Source organism: Agrilus planipennis, unplaced genomic scaffold (genome assembly GCF_000699045.2).
Source record: "Agrilus planipennis isolate EAB-ADULT unplaced genomic scaffold, Apla_2.0 scaffold135, whole genome shotgun sequence".
NCBI lineage: Eukaryota > Metazoa > Arthropoda > Insecta > Coleoptera > Buprestidae > Agrilus > Agrilus planipennis.
In genome coordinates, this window is record NW_020438876.1 from 19,834 (window position 1) to 36,506 (window position 16,673).

At 32.2% G+C, this 16,673-nt stretch overlaps 7 protein-coding genes across 10 annotated transcripts in view; 2 read left to right on the top strand and 5 right to left on the bottom strand.

The window, feature by feature from the left end:
- The window catches only part of LOC112903995 (stAR-related lipid transfer protein 7, mitochondrial-like), a 9,532-nt gene extending 3,246 nt beyond the window's left edge, over window positions 1-6,286 (bottom strand). Inside the window, exon 1 of one of the 2 annotated variants that reach the window (XM_025981407.1) lies at window positions 6,236-6,286. The gene's annotated coding sequence lies outside the window, so the exon portion shown is untranslated. The remainder of the gene's footprint in view (window positions 1-6,235) is intronic. The other variant, XM_025981408.1, reaches the window with a different exon arrangement.
- LOC112906711 (mediator of RNA polymerase II transcription subunit 4-like) lies at window positions 169-1,257 on the bottom strand. Its single transcript, XM_025981410.1, has 3 exons — window positions 1,074-1,257; window positions 492-1,015; window positions 169-418 (listed from the first exon to the last, which is right to left on the bottom strand). The coding sequence occupies exons 1-3, from the start codon at window positions 1,229-1,231 to the stop codon at window positions 243-245; spliced, it is 858 nt and encodes a 285-aa protein (XP_025837195.1). The 5' UTR covers window positions 1,232-1,257; the 3' UTR covers window positions 169-242.
- LOC108738628 (stAR-related lipid transfer protein 7, mitochondrial) lies at window positions 3,877-9,374 on the bottom strand. 3 transcript variants are annotated; one of them, XR_003232526.1, is made up of 5 exons: window positions 9,192-9,374; window positions 8,610-9,133; window positions 8,359-8,536; window positions 5,416-6,260; window positions 3,877-4,875 (listed from the first exon to the last, which is right to left on the bottom strand). XR_003232526.1 is itself a non-coding variant. In XM_018472131.2 (3 exons), the coding sequence occupies exons 1-3, from the start codon at window positions 6,190-6,192 to the stop codon at window positions 4,024-4,026; spliced, it is 1,569 nt and encodes a 522-aa protein (XP_018327633.1). In that variant the 5' UTR covers window positions 6,193-6,333; the 3' UTR covers window positions 3,877-4,023. The 3 variants fall into 3 exon arrangements, 2 of the variants coding, with proteins under 2 accessions (XP_018327633.1, XP_018327632.1); XM_018472131.2 differs by lacking the exons at window positions 8,359-8,536; window positions 8,610-9,133; window positions 9,192-9,374 and having other exon boundaries at window positions 5,416-5,684; window positions 5,745-6,333; XM_018472130.2 differs by lacking the exons at window positions 8,359-8,536; window positions 8,610-9,133; window positions 9,192-9,374 and having other exon boundaries at window positions 5,416-6,332.
- LOC112903873 (BRISC and BRCA1-A complex member 2-like) lies at window positions 6,367-8,180 on the top strand. The gene is made up of 5 exons (XM_018472134.2): window positions 6,367-6,688; window positions 6,750-7,066; window positions 7,125-7,303; window positions 7,381-7,772; window positions 7,856-8,180. Exons 1-5 carry the CDS (start codon window positions 6,592-6,594, stop codon window positions 8,050-8,052), a joined length of 1,182 nt encoding a protein of 393 aa, XP_018327636.1. The 5' UTR covers window positions 6,367-6,591; the 3' UTR covers window positions 8,053-8,180.
- A 432-nt stretch (window positions 9,375-9,806) lies between the features above and the next one.
- LOC112906713 lies at window positions 9,807-12,770 on the bottom strand. The gene is made up of 4 exons (XM_025981413.1): window positions 12,382-12,770; window positions 12,198-12,319; window positions 11,964-12,117; window positions 9,807-11,456 (listed from the first exon to the last, which is right to left on the bottom strand). Exons 1-4 carry the CDS (start codon window positions 12,554-12,556, stop codon window positions 11,227-11,229), a joined length of 681 nt encoding a protein of 226 aa, XP_025837198.1. The 5' UTR covers window positions 12,557-12,770; the 3' UTR covers window positions 9,807-11,226.
- Window positions 12,771-13,287: 517 nt separating this feature from the next.
- On the top strand, window positions 13,288-15,083 carry LOC108738631 (BRISC and BRCA1-A complex member 2-like). Its single transcript, XM_025981409.1, has 5 exons — window positions 13,288-13,591; window positions 13,653-13,969; window positions 14,028-14,206; window positions 14,284-14,675; window positions 14,759-15,083. The coding sequence occupies exons 1-5, from the start codon at window positions 13,495-13,497 to the stop codon at window positions 14,953-14,955; spliced, it is 1,182 nt and encodes a 393-aa protein (XP_025837194.1). The 5' UTR covers window positions 13,288-13,494; the 3' UTR covers window positions 14,956-15,083.
- A 106-nt stretch (window positions 15,084-15,189) lies between these two features.
- On the bottom strand, window positions 15,190-16,278 carry LOC108738632 (mediator of RNA polymerase II transcription subunit 4). The gene is made up of 3 exons (XM_025981411.1): window positions 16,095-16,278; window positions 15,513-16,036; window positions 15,190-15,439 (listed from the first exon to the last, which is right to left on the bottom strand). Exons 1-3 carry the CDS (start codon window positions 16,250-16,252, stop codon window positions 15,264-15,266), a joined length of 858 nt encoding a protein of 285 aa, XP_025837196.1. The 5' UTR covers window positions 16,253-16,278; the 3' UTR covers window positions 15,190-15,263.
- Between the last annotated feature and the right edge of the window lie 395 nt (window positions 16,279-16,673).

The window sequence follows — 16,673 nt, forward strand, 5'->3', positions numbered from 1 at the left end:
AAATTTAAATATGTTGTGATTATGAAGTAAAAAGTTAATGAAATAAACATTATTAAATCTATTATCATTTTTTTAAGTAATAGTTTAAAACAAGAATTAAATTAACGTATGCAATATTGGGGCAAAACAAAATAGTAAAATACTTCTCTAGATTTTTTTAATATTGAAAAAGTAATAAAAATAAATAACTTCAACTTAATTTAAAAGAAATTTAAATAGATAAAAAATAATAAACGTTACTTTTACTGTGAGTCACTGGACGAGCTACTACTGGAATCTGTAGACATGACCTCCACATCCTCAGTTTCCTGTTTGTGATTACGAGTTTCCACTGGCACACTACCTTGGCCCCCCACACTCATATGTATCTCTCCAGACGGGAGCCAAGCAAACTGATTTTGTTGAGATGCAGGAATGTCTGGAAAAATCATAGTAATATAGTTAATTGTATGGATTATTTTAATAATTAACAGTTCTTATTAATTAATTACCCCCTGTAGCTGGTCCCCCAAGTCTGTGCAAATCTGATATATTATTAGGTTGTTGTAGAAGATGGCCATTAATAGGATCACTTAATCTACCCAAAAATCCAAGTCTCATCTCAATATCTGTAGGATAAGGTCTTCTAGGATCTCCCTGTTGCCATGTGAGTGGGGCACAAACAGCATTAGAGGCACTAATTCGATGTGCAAACTTAATAAGCTCCTCTGAAGACACCGGTCTCTTATTTGCTCTATGTATTGACTGAAGTTTTTGATTTGCTTGATAAATTGCTGTAGAAAGTATTTGCTCAGCTTCTTTAAGTTTTGTTTGTAACTGATTTATGTCTTTATCTCGTCGTTCAACTTCCAATCTTAGTACATCCATTTTTTCTTCAATGTCAGCTTGTTTCTGAGCTAATTTTAAAGTCTGCTTTAACTCTTCGTCTTTTGCAACAAGAAGCTCGGTTAACTGGGCATATTCGGGACCAGAAAGCTTTAAATGCTTGGGAGCAATTGCATTTTCAATAAGTTCTCTAAATAAAATTTAAGGTTAGGAAATGTAAACATGTTAAATTATTTTTAATTACTTACTTTGCTATTAACTCCATGTCGTCCAAAATGTAAAGTAACTTTTCTTTTGTACTTATTTGGGAAGACATTTCAGTTATTTTAGTATTTATAATAACAACAGTACATTTACAAAACAAATTTGAAGTTAAATCAATTTTGACATAAGAAACGTCACCCATAGATCATTAAAAATAATAGGAGTTAACCATAGAAAATCAATAACAAATGTATATACAGGGTGTTTTTCTTAGTTTGCCAAAATTTTACATTTGTCTTAGTTTTTGAACACTAAATTAAACTTTTTTCTCAAAACACAAATAAATTCATTGTAACTATATTAAATACGGTATAACAGGTTTTCAGAAAGAAAACTTGACTTAAATTATTTGTCTAAAGTATTACATAATGAATAATAAATTGTTATGTATATAAAAACATAATAAAAACACAACAAAAGTTGTAACTACGGGTGAGTTAACTCTGAAGCTACCATATATTTACTACTAAAAGAAATTTTTAAATATAATTTGTTTTATTACCACATACAACTTGCACTTGAAATAAGATGTTTGTAGCTTCAAAGGCAGATCACCCATGTTTTTGGCATTAAAACAGGGTTTTAAATGAAACACTCTGTATAAATCTCATTTATATTCAATTACTACTAAATGTATGCCGAACAGGACATTATTTGCAAGTGTGCTCGAACTAATATGAAATTCTCAGTTATCTAGTCAAAACGACTGATTAACACCACCGCCTACCGCAGAAGGGGTGCGGTTCATTTCAAATTAAATAAGACAATTCAATGCACACATGCAACGCGGGTGTGATGGGAAGGAACGAAATAGAATAACAGCAGTTCGTTACTGTGTTTCATATTAGGTGTCTCCAAGAAACAAAAGGAGAAAAACCCGCGCACCAAATAAATTAGTACACAGACAGACAAACACAAACATCACACCTGTACAATCACCACGAAGAATGAGAATGGGGGGCGGGGAAAAAGGACCAAACAAATTTGGCAATCCTTTTTTCATTCTTATTTCCTTTGTTTGCACATTACAATATATATTATATATACGATATTTATTTTGTCTCTTTTTTTGTATTAGATACATTGCAATGATATATGTACTTAACTTTTTTGACTGAGGAAATAGATAAAACGCGGAAGTGTCCTATCATACATATACTTACATGCAACGAGCGTACGAGAAAAAAGGAAAAATTACCACGACAGTAAGTAGTACTTGTTATGTTAATAAAAGTCTTCTTACTTTGCCTAAAATTACATAATACTAATTTTACATTTATATTTTTCAATAAGTTATTACATTTTTTGCATTTTTTCCTCCTGCTTTTTGATAATCATTATCATCAACAGTTCCCAATAAACACTAAATAATTATTAATTATTCGACGTGTATCATAATCAATCATTATTATAATTATTATAATCACCATCTTCGTCTCGTGACCACTTAAATTCTACTAAGAGGCGTCCTCGCCTTCAACATCCAGAAGCGCTACAACACTTTTTTTCTAATCAATATATCAATAACCATATTATTCATATATAAAATAACACTAAAAATATACAAGGCAGTAGACAAGTGTTAGAGAACGACGGAGTGGCCCTCGCTGCTTTCGGCTTGTTTATAATTTTTCCCCATCCTTCTTTTTCATTTTGATAATTAATTTTTTTCCTCTTAAACATTAATACGAACGAACGTTCTTCTTTATTACTATGTTTCGATTAATTTTCCTACGAGTGCTCCTCTCCTTATAAAAAGATAAACGAACGAAATGAACAAAAAAAAATTGCATCGTTCCACATTTTTGAAACATTTACTAAGACGCGCACGCGCACTGAGACACGCGCGTCCTCTGTGCGTAATGGCCCAGGAACAAGTGCGAAACCCAAAACACGAAACAAACAAAAAGGACAAGATAAACGTTGAAACTTAACCTCCATTTAAACACTACTGCTAGTACTGTTTGGCTAACGATAATTACTCTTTTTTGTTTCGTTTTCTTTTATCTTTTTTTTTATCTATTCTTTGACGACGGTGTTCACGGTCTCCTCGTTTTTAGTCGCACCGACAACAACCGTCTGGTCCTTGGTCGCGTCGCCGACGACAGCAACTCCGCCGCCCCCTCCGGCATTGATCGTCGGCGACTTGTTGACCATCGTCGAGGAGTTTGACGTTGCCGAGTTGTTGGTAGCCGCCTCGGTTAGTTTCTCGTCCATCTTGTCGTGCTGCGCGTTGCCCAGGTTCGAACCTGCAAGCCAATCATTCAGTTTCCTAATAAAACCGATTCGAGCTCGTCTCTAGCGGCCCCAGCACCTTCGAAAATCACAAGAGAAAAAAAAGCACTAACTACAATATTCTTTACCGAAAAGATGCACCTAATCGGAGAATTTGTCAGGACACGTCATTAGAACGTGAAAAATAAAACTTTAATGTGTACAACTTTCAATTGGTATTGAAGACAGGATTATGATAAAAAGAAATGACGATAAAAAAATCGCGTTACTTTTATTATAAGTAATTGTTTAAAAATGAAAAGGCTTGATTTACTGAGATTATTAGGATAAATAAATGAGCACATCNAGACTAGTTATTATAAAAAAAGCATATAAAAATATTTCTTGCTGTTACAGTTAGTATTTTTGTGACGATGGTTATCAAAACGTTGCGCCAATATATACATAAATGAATTACCGTGATATCAGAATAAAAACTTTGGAAAAATTGCAATAAAAAATGCAGCACATGTATATTGTTAGCAGAGGGCAGTACAAGAATTTAAAATGTCGTGTGTTACACATATTTGGCATTTTTAAAGTCGCTTAAATTCTCTCTTTTTTTGTTTTGTGTTACCTGTTGACAATTAATTAGTATGGTTAACTAGGATAAGTACTACTTCTACAATATAAAAAATTGGATAACATAAACTATCCCCATCATCTGTGATAATAGTCGTAGTCGTAGAAATGTCTCCAAAACTTTTTCCTGTCTTGCTCATTTCTTACAGCAGGCGTAGGAGAAATAAGTATTTCCTCAGCTTCTTTATTGGCACCGGCAACGTTTGGTTTTTTTGGTTTTACAGGATGTTCTTTATTAGTTTTCTTTTTATGGTGTTCTTCATTTTCATTGTTCTCTGCATCCGAGTAATCGTCCCTCGAGTTATCATTCGTTCCCCTTTTGATTTTCTTATTCTTATCTTCTATGTTATAATTTTCCTTCAAGTCCTCTTTAATTTTACTCAGAACTTTTTTTATGTCGTCCTTTATGTCGTCTAATTTATGTTCCACATTTTCCTTTATATTTTCAAAAGCTTTTTCAAGTTCTCCAGCATTAAGTCCAAATACCTCGTCATTTGCTACGTTACCAACAAGTTTCGGCTTTCTGTCACACTTCTTCTTTTTACGTTTTCGTTCGCCACTTCGATCTTCCAAAGTGCAAATACAGCTATTACCTGTTCGTTCGCAGAAGGGTTTGTAGTGTTTCGTTGCTTCCCTGAGACGAGTTAGAAAATCAGGCATGGCCCTCATTGCCACCCACGAATTAATGCTGTTGGGGATGTTAACTCCAGGGTTATCGAAGTAAGTTAGGACGAATTCGATACCAGGCTTGTCTAGTTCGGTGTATGGTTTAACAACCATTGCAGAAAAATAGTCTGTCACCCTATATTTATCCTTTTGAACTGGACACGAAGGGTGTGTTGTACTTTGGCTAATTATGACGATTATCTTTTTGTCGCAATCCACTGTAAAACGACGGTTGAACACATAGTCACGATTGGTGAAGAATTTCTGAAAAGAAAAAGAAAAGCTTCAAATAATAATCATTATATAAATAAACGTTAAAATTAACATTTTTTTTTCTTAAAACATAATAGTGAATGTACAAGTAGTAAATAATGTATTAAATAATATGAAATTTGAACTTTTCATACATCAAGTTAATATTTTTTAAATACAGTAAATTCGATTATAATGAGTAATTTTTGAATAGTTAGTGCAATAGATAACATGGTGAAAATAAAATTAACATTATATATTTCTTTAACTTACTAAAACTAATTATTCAAATTAAATCTCCTTGCCTTATTCTATAAAAACCATTAACAATGTATTGAATGCAAAAAAGGAGAAAGAAAAAAAAATGCAGGGTATTTGAGTGTAATTTTACTTTACAGAGTCCTTGCTGTGTTGCTATAAAGTTAATTTGTTTTGCATGGTTTGGATTATTTCCAAATATTATCCTACTAAAAATAGTGTTTACCTTTGTGCTAAAGTAAACATATTATTGCATACAACATAGAAATAAAAAAAATAGAAAGCATTACATACTGGCCATTGCATTTCCCAGTAAATGATGTCACTATTCGACTCTGTATTTGGATCAGCCTCTACTATATCTAGTTGAATTGCTGTATTGTCCCATTCTTTGCGGTATTTTGTATCTATCTGTACATTAAGAAAATCTTCACCTGATACATCATGATAAGACCCATAGACTTTGTATTCAAAATTGCCAGAAGAATGGGGCCTTCTCCATACTATCATATCCTGTTTCTCGATGAATACAGACCACTCGTCGTAAGTCTGACGATCTTTACCTGCACAATGAGAAACATTTATATAACCAACATTATTACTATCTACTTTCCTTTCAGTACATGTAGAACATGATATGGTCTTGGATTTTAGCAAATATGCATAATTAAATGCATCAAAATGCTTGACCATTTCTTCATCTTTGATACGATTGGTGTTCCAGTCATACACAGAAGCCCCAACTACAGCTAGCATGACATCCTTTCTGTTCTTGAAAAGTTGTAATTTCAGTTGCCTCAAAAGTTCCTTTAAATTTTTTTCGTTCCAAAAACGATAGTAAATACAAATTAGCTGGTGTCCTTTCCTGATACGAAATGCCAAGATGTATTCCCACTGGCTAACCCATGTTTTGAACAGTCTTATCGAATGGCTACTAAAATTACTCAATTTCAACGAGTCCTTTAGCGACTTCGAAATCGTTTCATTGCTCAACGTTGCTTTTGCCCTGGTACGAAGATTTTTTACGTAAGAAGCCAATAAATTATTCGGAAAAAGCTTCCCAAAAATCATTTTGTTTCACAACACTTTGTAGGTTAAAAACTTCACAAGTTACATAAGATGTTTTAAATATTGGAGCCCTAAAATTGAATTACAATTTCTTTATATAATTTTTACATCTTTTCTAGAATTTAAAAAATTTATAACAAACACAGCATGCTTTTTGGCCAAAAATTTTTGACATTGTCGTTTTCAAAATTAACAAACATAGAGTTTTCCATAGAAATTTTAAAAGTAGTTCCAAGTGATAACTGCGTTAGATGAACTAAAATTTTGTAGATCAAATGAACTGACAGTTGAGGGATATCTATGAGTAAAATTGACATAACCTTGCTAAAACAACAATTTTAAGTAGATAATTTTTAGTAAATTATCATAAATAATCACAAAAGGCACTACTATTTTTATAAAATGGATAATTACTATTCCATAAACGAAGATATTTTACTACAATGTCCCCCAATTTTGCGAGATAACATAAGCTACATGGGAAGTAGTGACAAGATTGGTAAGCAATTTTTAATAAAATATACATTATCTACTTTAAAAACAAAGTTGAAATCTTACAGGTTTATTTCCAATAAACATTAAAATTCAACCTTTAGATAATAAAATGTATCAGGAAGATCAAAAATTAAATTACAAGGATTACTTTAAAGTTGACATACCTTATGCAGGAAAGACCCTAACATGGGAAATGATATTTAATAATGAAGATTATGAATTTGCTCCAGACTTTGCATTTGATGACCAAAAGTTTTTAAACGATCCAGATATAGATGTTATTGAAAAATATCTTCCCAGTTTAGCAAATTGGGATGTTAAAAGATGCCAATCATTGGCAAATGTTATTAAGGAATTGATTACATTATTTAAGAGTCATCAGGTAAGTATTTACCTGATAAACAGAAAATAGCATAGTTCTGCTATGTAATATACTTTAGATTTATAGCTTAAAAGATGAGAAATTTACTAAAGTGTATGCTGAATATGAGAATCTCTCTACTATTGAAATTAAAGAGGATGATTTAGAAGTTTTAATAGAATACCCGGCTGGTTCTGTACGATTTCTTTTCAATATTAGCCTTAAGAATTATGATAGTTTACCAGCATGCTTTCGAAGGTAAGAAATAATCCTCACTTTTTATGATTTTAAAAACCAATTTTTTGTTTTACACATTTTGTTTTTGGTATTTTCAGTGAAAACTTAGAAGATATAAAAAAGAAACTAAATCCAGGAGACGTCCAAGCACTATTGAGCGTTATATTTTTGAAACCTGACTGCTCGAAGGTGCAAACAACACTACACTTGTCTCCAGCAATGGAACAAGTTGTTGGAAGCACATCAACATTGCATATACCCGTTTACGGAAAAAAGACTGATCTGGCGGAATATATAACGACTATTAGGAAGATACTGGATGAAAAATTAGAGCAGATTTCAAATCAATTCAAATTAAAGAACGAATACATTAGCGCCGTCTTATCGCTACATCGATACAGTGTATTGGAATATGATAGTCGTTGTTTTAATTTTATCATTATACTGCTTCAAGTAGACGAAATGTATGCACTAGTTCATATTACAATAGGTGAGAAAAAATATGTAAGACAAGGACTTTTCAATTATATGTTTGATGTGATGATTCAAAAAGTGAAATTTTCAATGTTGCAGGAAATGAATTTCCAAAGGAAAAACCGAAAGTTACTTTGAGATCTGTCTGTAAAATGATGATGAATAAACCTTTCGCGATGGAATTGGACGATTATCCTTATAGTCCACGATGGGAACCGAAAGAAATGGTCACAAGACTCATGACAAGACTCCCTGAAGCAATTCCTGAATTCATAAACAGACACAACACTAGATAAACGCAACGCAGTTTTCATCAATTTCAAAAGTATTTTCTGCCTCTTAAGTTCTTACGGATTTTATATAAATTTAAATATGTTGTGATTAAGAAGTAAAAAGTTAATGAAATAAACATTATTAAATCTATTATCATTTTTTTAAGTAATAGTTTAAAACAAGAATTAAATTAACGTATGCAATATTGGGGCAAAACAAAATAGTAAAATACTTCTCTAGATTTTTTTAATATTGAAAAAGTAATAAAAATAAATAACTTCAACTTAATTTAAAAGAAATTTAAATAGATAAAAAATAATAAACGTTACTTTTACTGTGAGTCACTGGACGAGCTACTACTGGAATCTGTAGACATGACCTCCACATCCTCAGTTTCCTGTTTGTGATTACGAGTTTCCACTGGCACACTACCTTGGCCCCCCACACTCATATGTATCTCTCCAGACGGGAGCCAAGCAAACTGATTTTGTTGAGATGCAGGAATGTCTGGAAAAATCATAGTAATATAGTTAATTGTATGGATTATTTTAATAATTAACAGTTCTTATTAATTAATTACCCCCTGTAGCTGGTCCCCCAAGTCTGTGCAAATCTGATATATTATTAGGTTGTTGTAGAAGATGGCCATTAATAGGATCACTTAATCTACCCAAAAATCCAAGTCTCATCTCAATATCTGTAGGATAAGGTCTTCTAGGATCTCCCTGTTGCCATGTGAGTGGGGCACAAACAGCATTAGAGGCACTAATTCGATGTGCAAACTTAATAAGCTCCTCTGAAGACACCGGTCTCTTATTTGCTCTATGTATTGACTGAAGTTTTTGATTTGCTTGATAAATTGCTGTAGAAAGTATTTGCTCAGCTTCTTTAAGTTTTGTTTGTAACTGATTTATGTCTTTATCTCGTCGTTCAACTTCCAATCTTAGTACATCCATTTTTTCTTCAATGTCAGCTTGTTTCTGAGCTAATTTTAAAGTCTGCTTTAACTCTTCGTCTTTTGCAACAAGAAGCTCGGTTAACTGGGCATATTCGGGACCAGAAAGCTTTAAATGCTTGGGAGCAATTGCATTTTCAATAAGTTCTCTAAATAAAATTTAAGGTTAGGAAATGTAAACATGTTAAATTATTTTTAATTACTTACTTTGCTATTAACTCCATGTCGTCCAAAATGTAAAGTAACTTTTCTTTTGTACTTATTTGGGAAGACATTTCAGTTATTTTAGTATTTATAATAACAACAGTACATTTACAAAACAAATTTGAAGTTAAATCAATTTTGACATAAGAAACGTCACCCATAGATCATTAAAAATAATAGGAGTTAACCATAGAAAATCAATAACAAATGTATATACAGGGTGTTTTTCTTAGTTTGCCAAAATTTTACATTTGTCTTAGTTTTTGAACACTAAATTAAACTTTTTTCTCAAAACACAAATAAATTCATTGTAACTATATTAAATACGGTATAACAGGTTTTCAGAAAGAAAACTTGACTTAAATTATTTGTCTAAAGTATTACATAATGAATAATAAATTGTTATGTATATAAAAACATAATAAAAACACAACAAAAGTTGTAACTACGGGTGAGTTAACTCTGAAGCTACCATATATTTACTACTAAAAGAAATTTTTAAATATAATTTGTTTTATTACCACATACAACTTGCACTTGAAATAAGATGTTTGTAGCTTCAAAGGCAGATCACCCATGTTTTTGGCATTAAAACAGGGTTTTAAATGAAACACTCTGTATAAATCTCATTTATATTCAATTACTACTAAATGTATGCCGAACAGGACATTATTTGCAAGTGTGCTCGAACTAATATGAAATTCTCAGTTATCTAGTCAAAACGACTGATTAACACCACCGCCTACCGCAGAAGGGGTGCGGTTCATTTCAAATTAAATAAGACAATTCAATGCACACATGCAACGCGGGTGTGATGGGAAGGAACGAAATAGAATAACAGCAGTTCGTTACTGTGTTTCATATTAGGTGTCTCCAAGAAACAAAAGGAGAAAAACCCGCGCACCAAATAAATTAGTACACAGACAGACAAACACAAACATCACACCTGTACAATCACCACGAAGAATGAGAATGGGGGGCGGGGAAAAAGGACCAAACAAATTTGGCAATCCTTTTTTCATTCTTATTTCCTTTGTTTGCACATTACAATATATATTATATATACGATATTTATTTTGTCTCTTTTTTTGTATTAGATACATTGCAATGATATATGTACTTAACTTTTTTGACTGAGGAAATAGATAAAACGCGGAAGTGTCCTATCATACATATACTTACATGCAACGAGCGTACGAGAAAAAAGGAAAAATTACCACGACAGTAAGTAGTACTTGTTATGTTAATAAAAGTCTTCTTACTTTGCCTAAAATTACATAATACTAATTTTACATTTATATTTTTCAATAAGTTATTACATTTTTTGCATTTTTTCCTCCTGCTTTTTGATAATCATTATCATCAACAGTTCCCAATAAACACTAAATAATTATTAATTATTCGACGTGTATCATAATCAATCATTATTATAATTATTATAATCACCATCTTCGTCTCGTGACCACTTAAATTCTACTAAGAGGCGTCCTCGCCTTCAACATCCAGAAGCGCTACAACACTTTTTTTCTAATCAATATATCAATAACCATATTATTCATATATAAAATAACACTAAAAATATACAAGGCAGTAGACAAGTGTTAGAGAACGACGGAGTGGCCCTCGCTGCTTTCGGCTTGTTTATAATTTTTCCCCATCCTTCTTTTTCATTTTGATAATTAATTTTTTTCCTCTTAAACATTAATACGAACGAACGTTCTTCTTTATTACTATGTTTCGATTAATTTTCCTACGAGTGCTCCTCTCCTTATAAAAAGATAAACGAACGAAATGAACAAAAAAAAATTGCATCGTTCCACATTTTTGAAACATTTACTAAGACGCGCACGCGCACTGAGACACGCGCGTCCTCTGTGCGTAATGGCCCAGGAACAAGTGCGAAACCCAAAACACGAAACAAACAAAAAGGACAAGATAAACGTTGAAACTTAACCTCCATTTAAACACTACTGCTAGTACTGTTTGGCTAACGATAATTACTCTTTTTTGTTTCGTTTTCTTTTATCTTTTTTTTTATCTATTCTTTGACGACGGTGTTCACGGTCTCCTCGTTTTTAGTCGCACCGACAACAACCGTCTGGTCCTTGGTCGCGTCGCCGACGACAGCAACTCCGCCGCCCCCTCCGGCATTGATCGTCGGCGACTTGTTGACCATCGTCGAGGAGTTTGACGTTGCCGAGTTGTTGGTAGCCGCCTCGGTTAGTTTCTCGTCCATCTTGTCGTGCTGCGCGTTGCCCAGGTTCGAACCTGCAAGCCAATCATTCAGTTTCCTAATAAAACCGATTCGAGCTCGTCTCTAGCGGCCCCAGCACCTTCGAAAATCACAAGAGAAAAAAAAGCACTAACTACAATATTCTTTACCGAAAAGATGCACCTAATCGGAGAATTTGTCAGGACACGTCATTAGAACGTGAAAAATAAAACTTTAATGTGTACAACTTTCAATTGGTATTGAAGACAGGATTATGATAAAAAGAAATGACGATAAAAAAATCGCGTTACTTTTATTATAAGTAATTGTTTAAAAATGAAAAGGCTTGATTTACTGAGATTATTAGGATAAATAAATGAGCACATCAAAATAATAAAAATCTGAAACTTTCTGAAATTTAGTATTTTGGTAACATATACGCATGTATTTACCCTGAAAATGTCGTAGGTCGATTCAATGTTATCACCCCAAAGCCTTTGTATATTAATTCTTCTAATAAGAACAGAAAATTAAAAATAAGAAAATGTTTGGATAGTGCATACCTTGAGATCCATAGTAGTGTCTCATTTTCTGGTTTTGATTACTGCTCTTGTGCTTAGGGTTGTTGTTGGTGGGCCCGTTACTGGTCGGCTGTACTGAACCCATAGATGACTGAAAATTCATGGGTCTCTGAATTGGTGTCGGATATCTTTGCATCTACGAAAATTATAGTAAACATTAGTTTACACAACACAGCTTATACTACAATACATATTATAAAATAAAATGATACATACCTGTGCTATTTGCTGTGTGTTGACACTCTGATATAGATTGTATTTGTGTTGAGCAGTGGGACTTGACTGAGGCACAGGCTGTTTCGGATTCTGTTTCGATTTTGGAGACGGGATTTGAGGACCTATATAAAAATAATGAAAATAAAAATAATACTAAGTTGATTATAAAATAAGCAAAACTGACCAGAATTAAAGACTGATGAAAGTACGTCTTGTTGACTCGCGGGACTTTTCAGTTGTCTGGTGCCCTGGTCCCCGACATGCTGCCCAGTCATGCTTTTAATGTATGGGGTCGTGTTAGGCAAGTTCTGGGATCTGTACTGTTGCGCATTCAACGCTGCTGCCGCGGCCAATTGCATGGGGGAGGAGAGAAAGTGCGAACCAAAATTCTGAAGTCCGGCACTTGTGTGAGATTGATTTGGGTTACCAAATATGTTGCCCTGTATCCCGTAACCTGCTGCCTGATGCTGCTGCAACGGACCAGATTGAAGGGCGGAACTCGCCGGCTGCTGGAAGTAACCAGCAGTTTGGCCTCCTGGATAAAAAATAACATAAAACAGAAAAATTATATTTAAAATGTTTCAACTTCTTTAGTAGTAGTGTTTAAACATTTTCTTTCAATATTGCCAATTAAGAATGACTTTAATATTCCATTTTATAGAATAATTAAAAATTAAAAAAAAAAAAACACCACTTCCAATCTCTACTACATTCCCGATTAGAAAAAATAAAGAATAAAACTACCAACAATATATCCTACTATTTATTTCTATAGCATAAATGTTTGGTACATCATATAATAATATGAAAAAACATTTTTCTTTTTGGTATGTTGCTACTAGAATTAATTTCAGTAGAAGGGAAGTAATCTAAATTGTGATAAACATCAGCAGTAGAAGTTACTTAAGTAACCATTTAAGAACAATCACCTTCTATTCAAATTAACCATAAAAAATATTTATAAATAATTAATAGCGCCATTTCAAAACCTAAAATATTTATTAGTNTTTCTAGAATTTAAAAAATTTATAACAAACACAGCATGCTTTTTGGCCAAAAATTTTTGACATTGTCGTTTTCAAAATTAACAAACATAGAGTTTTCCATAGAAATTTTAAAAGTAGTTCCAAGTGATAACTGCGTTAGATGAACTAAAATTTTGTAGATCAAATGAACTGACAGTTGAGGGATATCTATGAGTAAAATTGACATAACCTTGCTAAAACAACAATTTTAAGTAGATAATTTTTAGTAAATTATCATAAATAATCACAAAAGGCACTACTATTTTTATAAAATGGATAATTACTATTCCATAAACGAAGATATTTTACTACAATGTCCCCCAATTTTGCGAGATAACATAAGCTACATGGGAAGTAGTGACAAGATTGGTAAGCAATTTTTAATAAAATATACATTATCTACTTTAAAAACAAAGTTGAAATCTTACAGGTTTATTTCCAATAAACATTAAAATTCAACCTTTAGATAATAAAATGTATCAGGAAGATCAAAAATTAAATTACAAGGATTACTTTAAAGTTGACATACCTTATGCAGGAAAGACCCTAACATGGGAAATGATATTTAATAATGAAGATTATGAATTTGCTCCAGACTTTGCATTTGATGACCAAAAGTTTTTAAACGATCCAGATATAGATGTTATTGAAAAATATCTTCCCAGTTTAGCAAATTGGGATGTTAAAAGATGCCAATCATTGGCAAATGTTATTAAGGAATTGATTACATTATTTAAGAGTCATCAGGTAAGTATTTACCTGATAAACAGAAAATAGCATAGTTCTGCTATGTAATATACTTTAGATTTATAGCTTAAAAGATGAGAAATTTACTAAAGTGTATGCTGAATATGAGAATCTCTCTACTATTGAAATTAAAGAGGATGATTTAGAAGTTTTAATAGAATACCCGGCTGGTTCTGTACGATTTCTTTTCAATATTAGCCTTAAGAATTATGATAGTTTACCAGCATGCTTTCGAAGGTAAGAAATAATCCTCACTTTTTATGATTTTAAAAACCAATTTTTTGTTTTACACATTTTGTTTTTGGTATTTTCAGTGAAAACTTAGAAGATATAAAAAAGAAACTAAATCCAGGAGACGTCCAAGCACTATTGAGCGTTATATTTTTGAAACCTGACTGCTCGAAGGTGCAAACAACACTACACTTGTCTCCAGCAATGGAACAAGTTGTTGGAAGCACATCAACATTGCATATACCCGTTTACGGAAAAAAGACTGATCTGGCGGAATATATAACGACTATTAGGAAGATACTGGATGAAAAATTAGAGCAGATTTCAAATCAATTCAAATTAAAGAACGAATACATTAGCGCCGTCTTATCGCTACATCGATACAGTGTATTGGAATATGATAGTCGTTGTTTTAATTTTATCATTATACTGCTTCAAGTAGACGAAATGTATGCACTAGTTCATATTACAATAGGTGAGAAAAAATATGTAAGACAAGGACTTTTCAATTATATGTTTGATGTGATGATTCAAAAAGTGAAATTTTCAATGTTGCAGGAAATGAATTTCCAAAGGAAAAACCGAAAGTTACTTTGAGATCTGTCTGTAAAATGATGATGAATAAACCTTTCGCGATGGAATTGGACGATTATCCTTATAGTCCACGATGGGAACCGAAAGAAATGGTCACAAGACTCATGACAAGACTCCCTGAAGCAATTCCTGAATTCATAAACAGACACAACACTAGATAAACGCAACGCAGTTTTCATCAATTTCAAAAGTATTTTCTGCCTCTTAAGTTCTTACGGATTTTATATAAATTTAAATATGTTGTGATTAAGAAGTAAAAAGTTAATGAAATAAACATTATTAAATCTATTATCATTTTTTTAAGTAATAGTTTAAAACAAGAATTAAATTAACGTATGCAATATTGGGGCAAAACAAAATAGTAAAATACTTCTCTAGATTTTTTTAATATTGAAAAAGTAATAAAAATAAATAACTTCAACTTAATTTAAAAGAAATTTAAATAGATAAAAAATAATAAACGTTACTTTTACTGTGAGTCACTGGACGAGCTACTACTGGAATCTGTAGACATGACCTCCACATCCTCAGTTTCCTGTTTGTGATTACGAGTTTCCACTGGCACACTACCTTGGCCCCCCACACTCATATGTATCTCTCCAGACGGGAGCCAAGCAAACTGATTTTGTTGAGATGCAGGAATGTCTGGAAAAATCATAGTAATATAGTTAATTGTATGGATTATTTTAATAATTAACAGTTCTTATTAATTAATTACCCCCTGTAGCTGGTCCCCCAAGTCTGTGCAAATCTGATATATTATTAGGTTGTTGTAGAAGATGGCCATTAATAGGATCACTTAATCTACCCAAAAATCCAAGTCTCATCTCAATATCTGTAGGATAAGGTCTTCTAGGATCTCCCTGTTGCCATGTGAGTGGGGCACAAACAGCATTAGAGGCACTAATTCGATGTGCAAACTTAATAAGCTCCTCTGAAGACACCGGTCTCTTATTTGCTCTATGTATTGACTGAAGTTTTTGATTTGCTTGATAAATTGCTGTAGAAAGTATTTGCTCAGCTTCTTTAAGTTTTGTTTGTAACTGATTTATGTCTTTATCTCGTCGTTCAACTTCCAATCTTAGTACATCCATTTTTTCTTCAATGTCAGCTTGTTTCTGAGCTAATTTTAAAGTCTGCTTTAACTCTTCGTCTTTTGCAACAAGAAGCTCGGTTAACTGGGCATATTCGGGACCAGAAAGCTTTAAATGCTTGGGAGCAATTGCATTTTCAATAAGTTCTCTAAATAAAATTTAAGGTTAGGAAATGTAAACATGTTAAATTATTTTTAATTACTTACTTTGCTATTAACTCCATGTCGTCCAAAATGTAAAGTAACTTTTCTTTTGTACTTATTTGGGAAGACATTTCAGTTATTTTAGTATTTATAATAACAACAGTACATTTACAAAACAAATTTGAAGTTAAATCAATTTTGACATAAGAAACGTCACCCATAGATCATTAAAAATAATAGGAGTTAACCATAGAAAATCAATAACAAATGTATATACAGGGTGTTTTTCTTAGTTTGCCAAAATTTTACATTTGTCTTAGTTTTTGAACACTAAATTAAACTTTTTTCTCAAAACACAAATAAATTCATTGTAACTATATTAAATACGGTATAACAGGTTTTCAGAAAGAAAACTTGACTTAAATTATTTGTCTAAAGTATTACATAATGAATAATAAATTGTTATGTATATAAAAACATAATAAAAACACAACAAAAGTTGTAACTACGGGTGAGTTAACTCTGAAGCTACCATATATTTACTACTAAAAGAAATTTTTAAATATAATTTGTTTTATTACCACATACAACTTGCACTTGAAATAAGATGTTTGTAGCTTCAAAGGCAGATCACCCATGTTT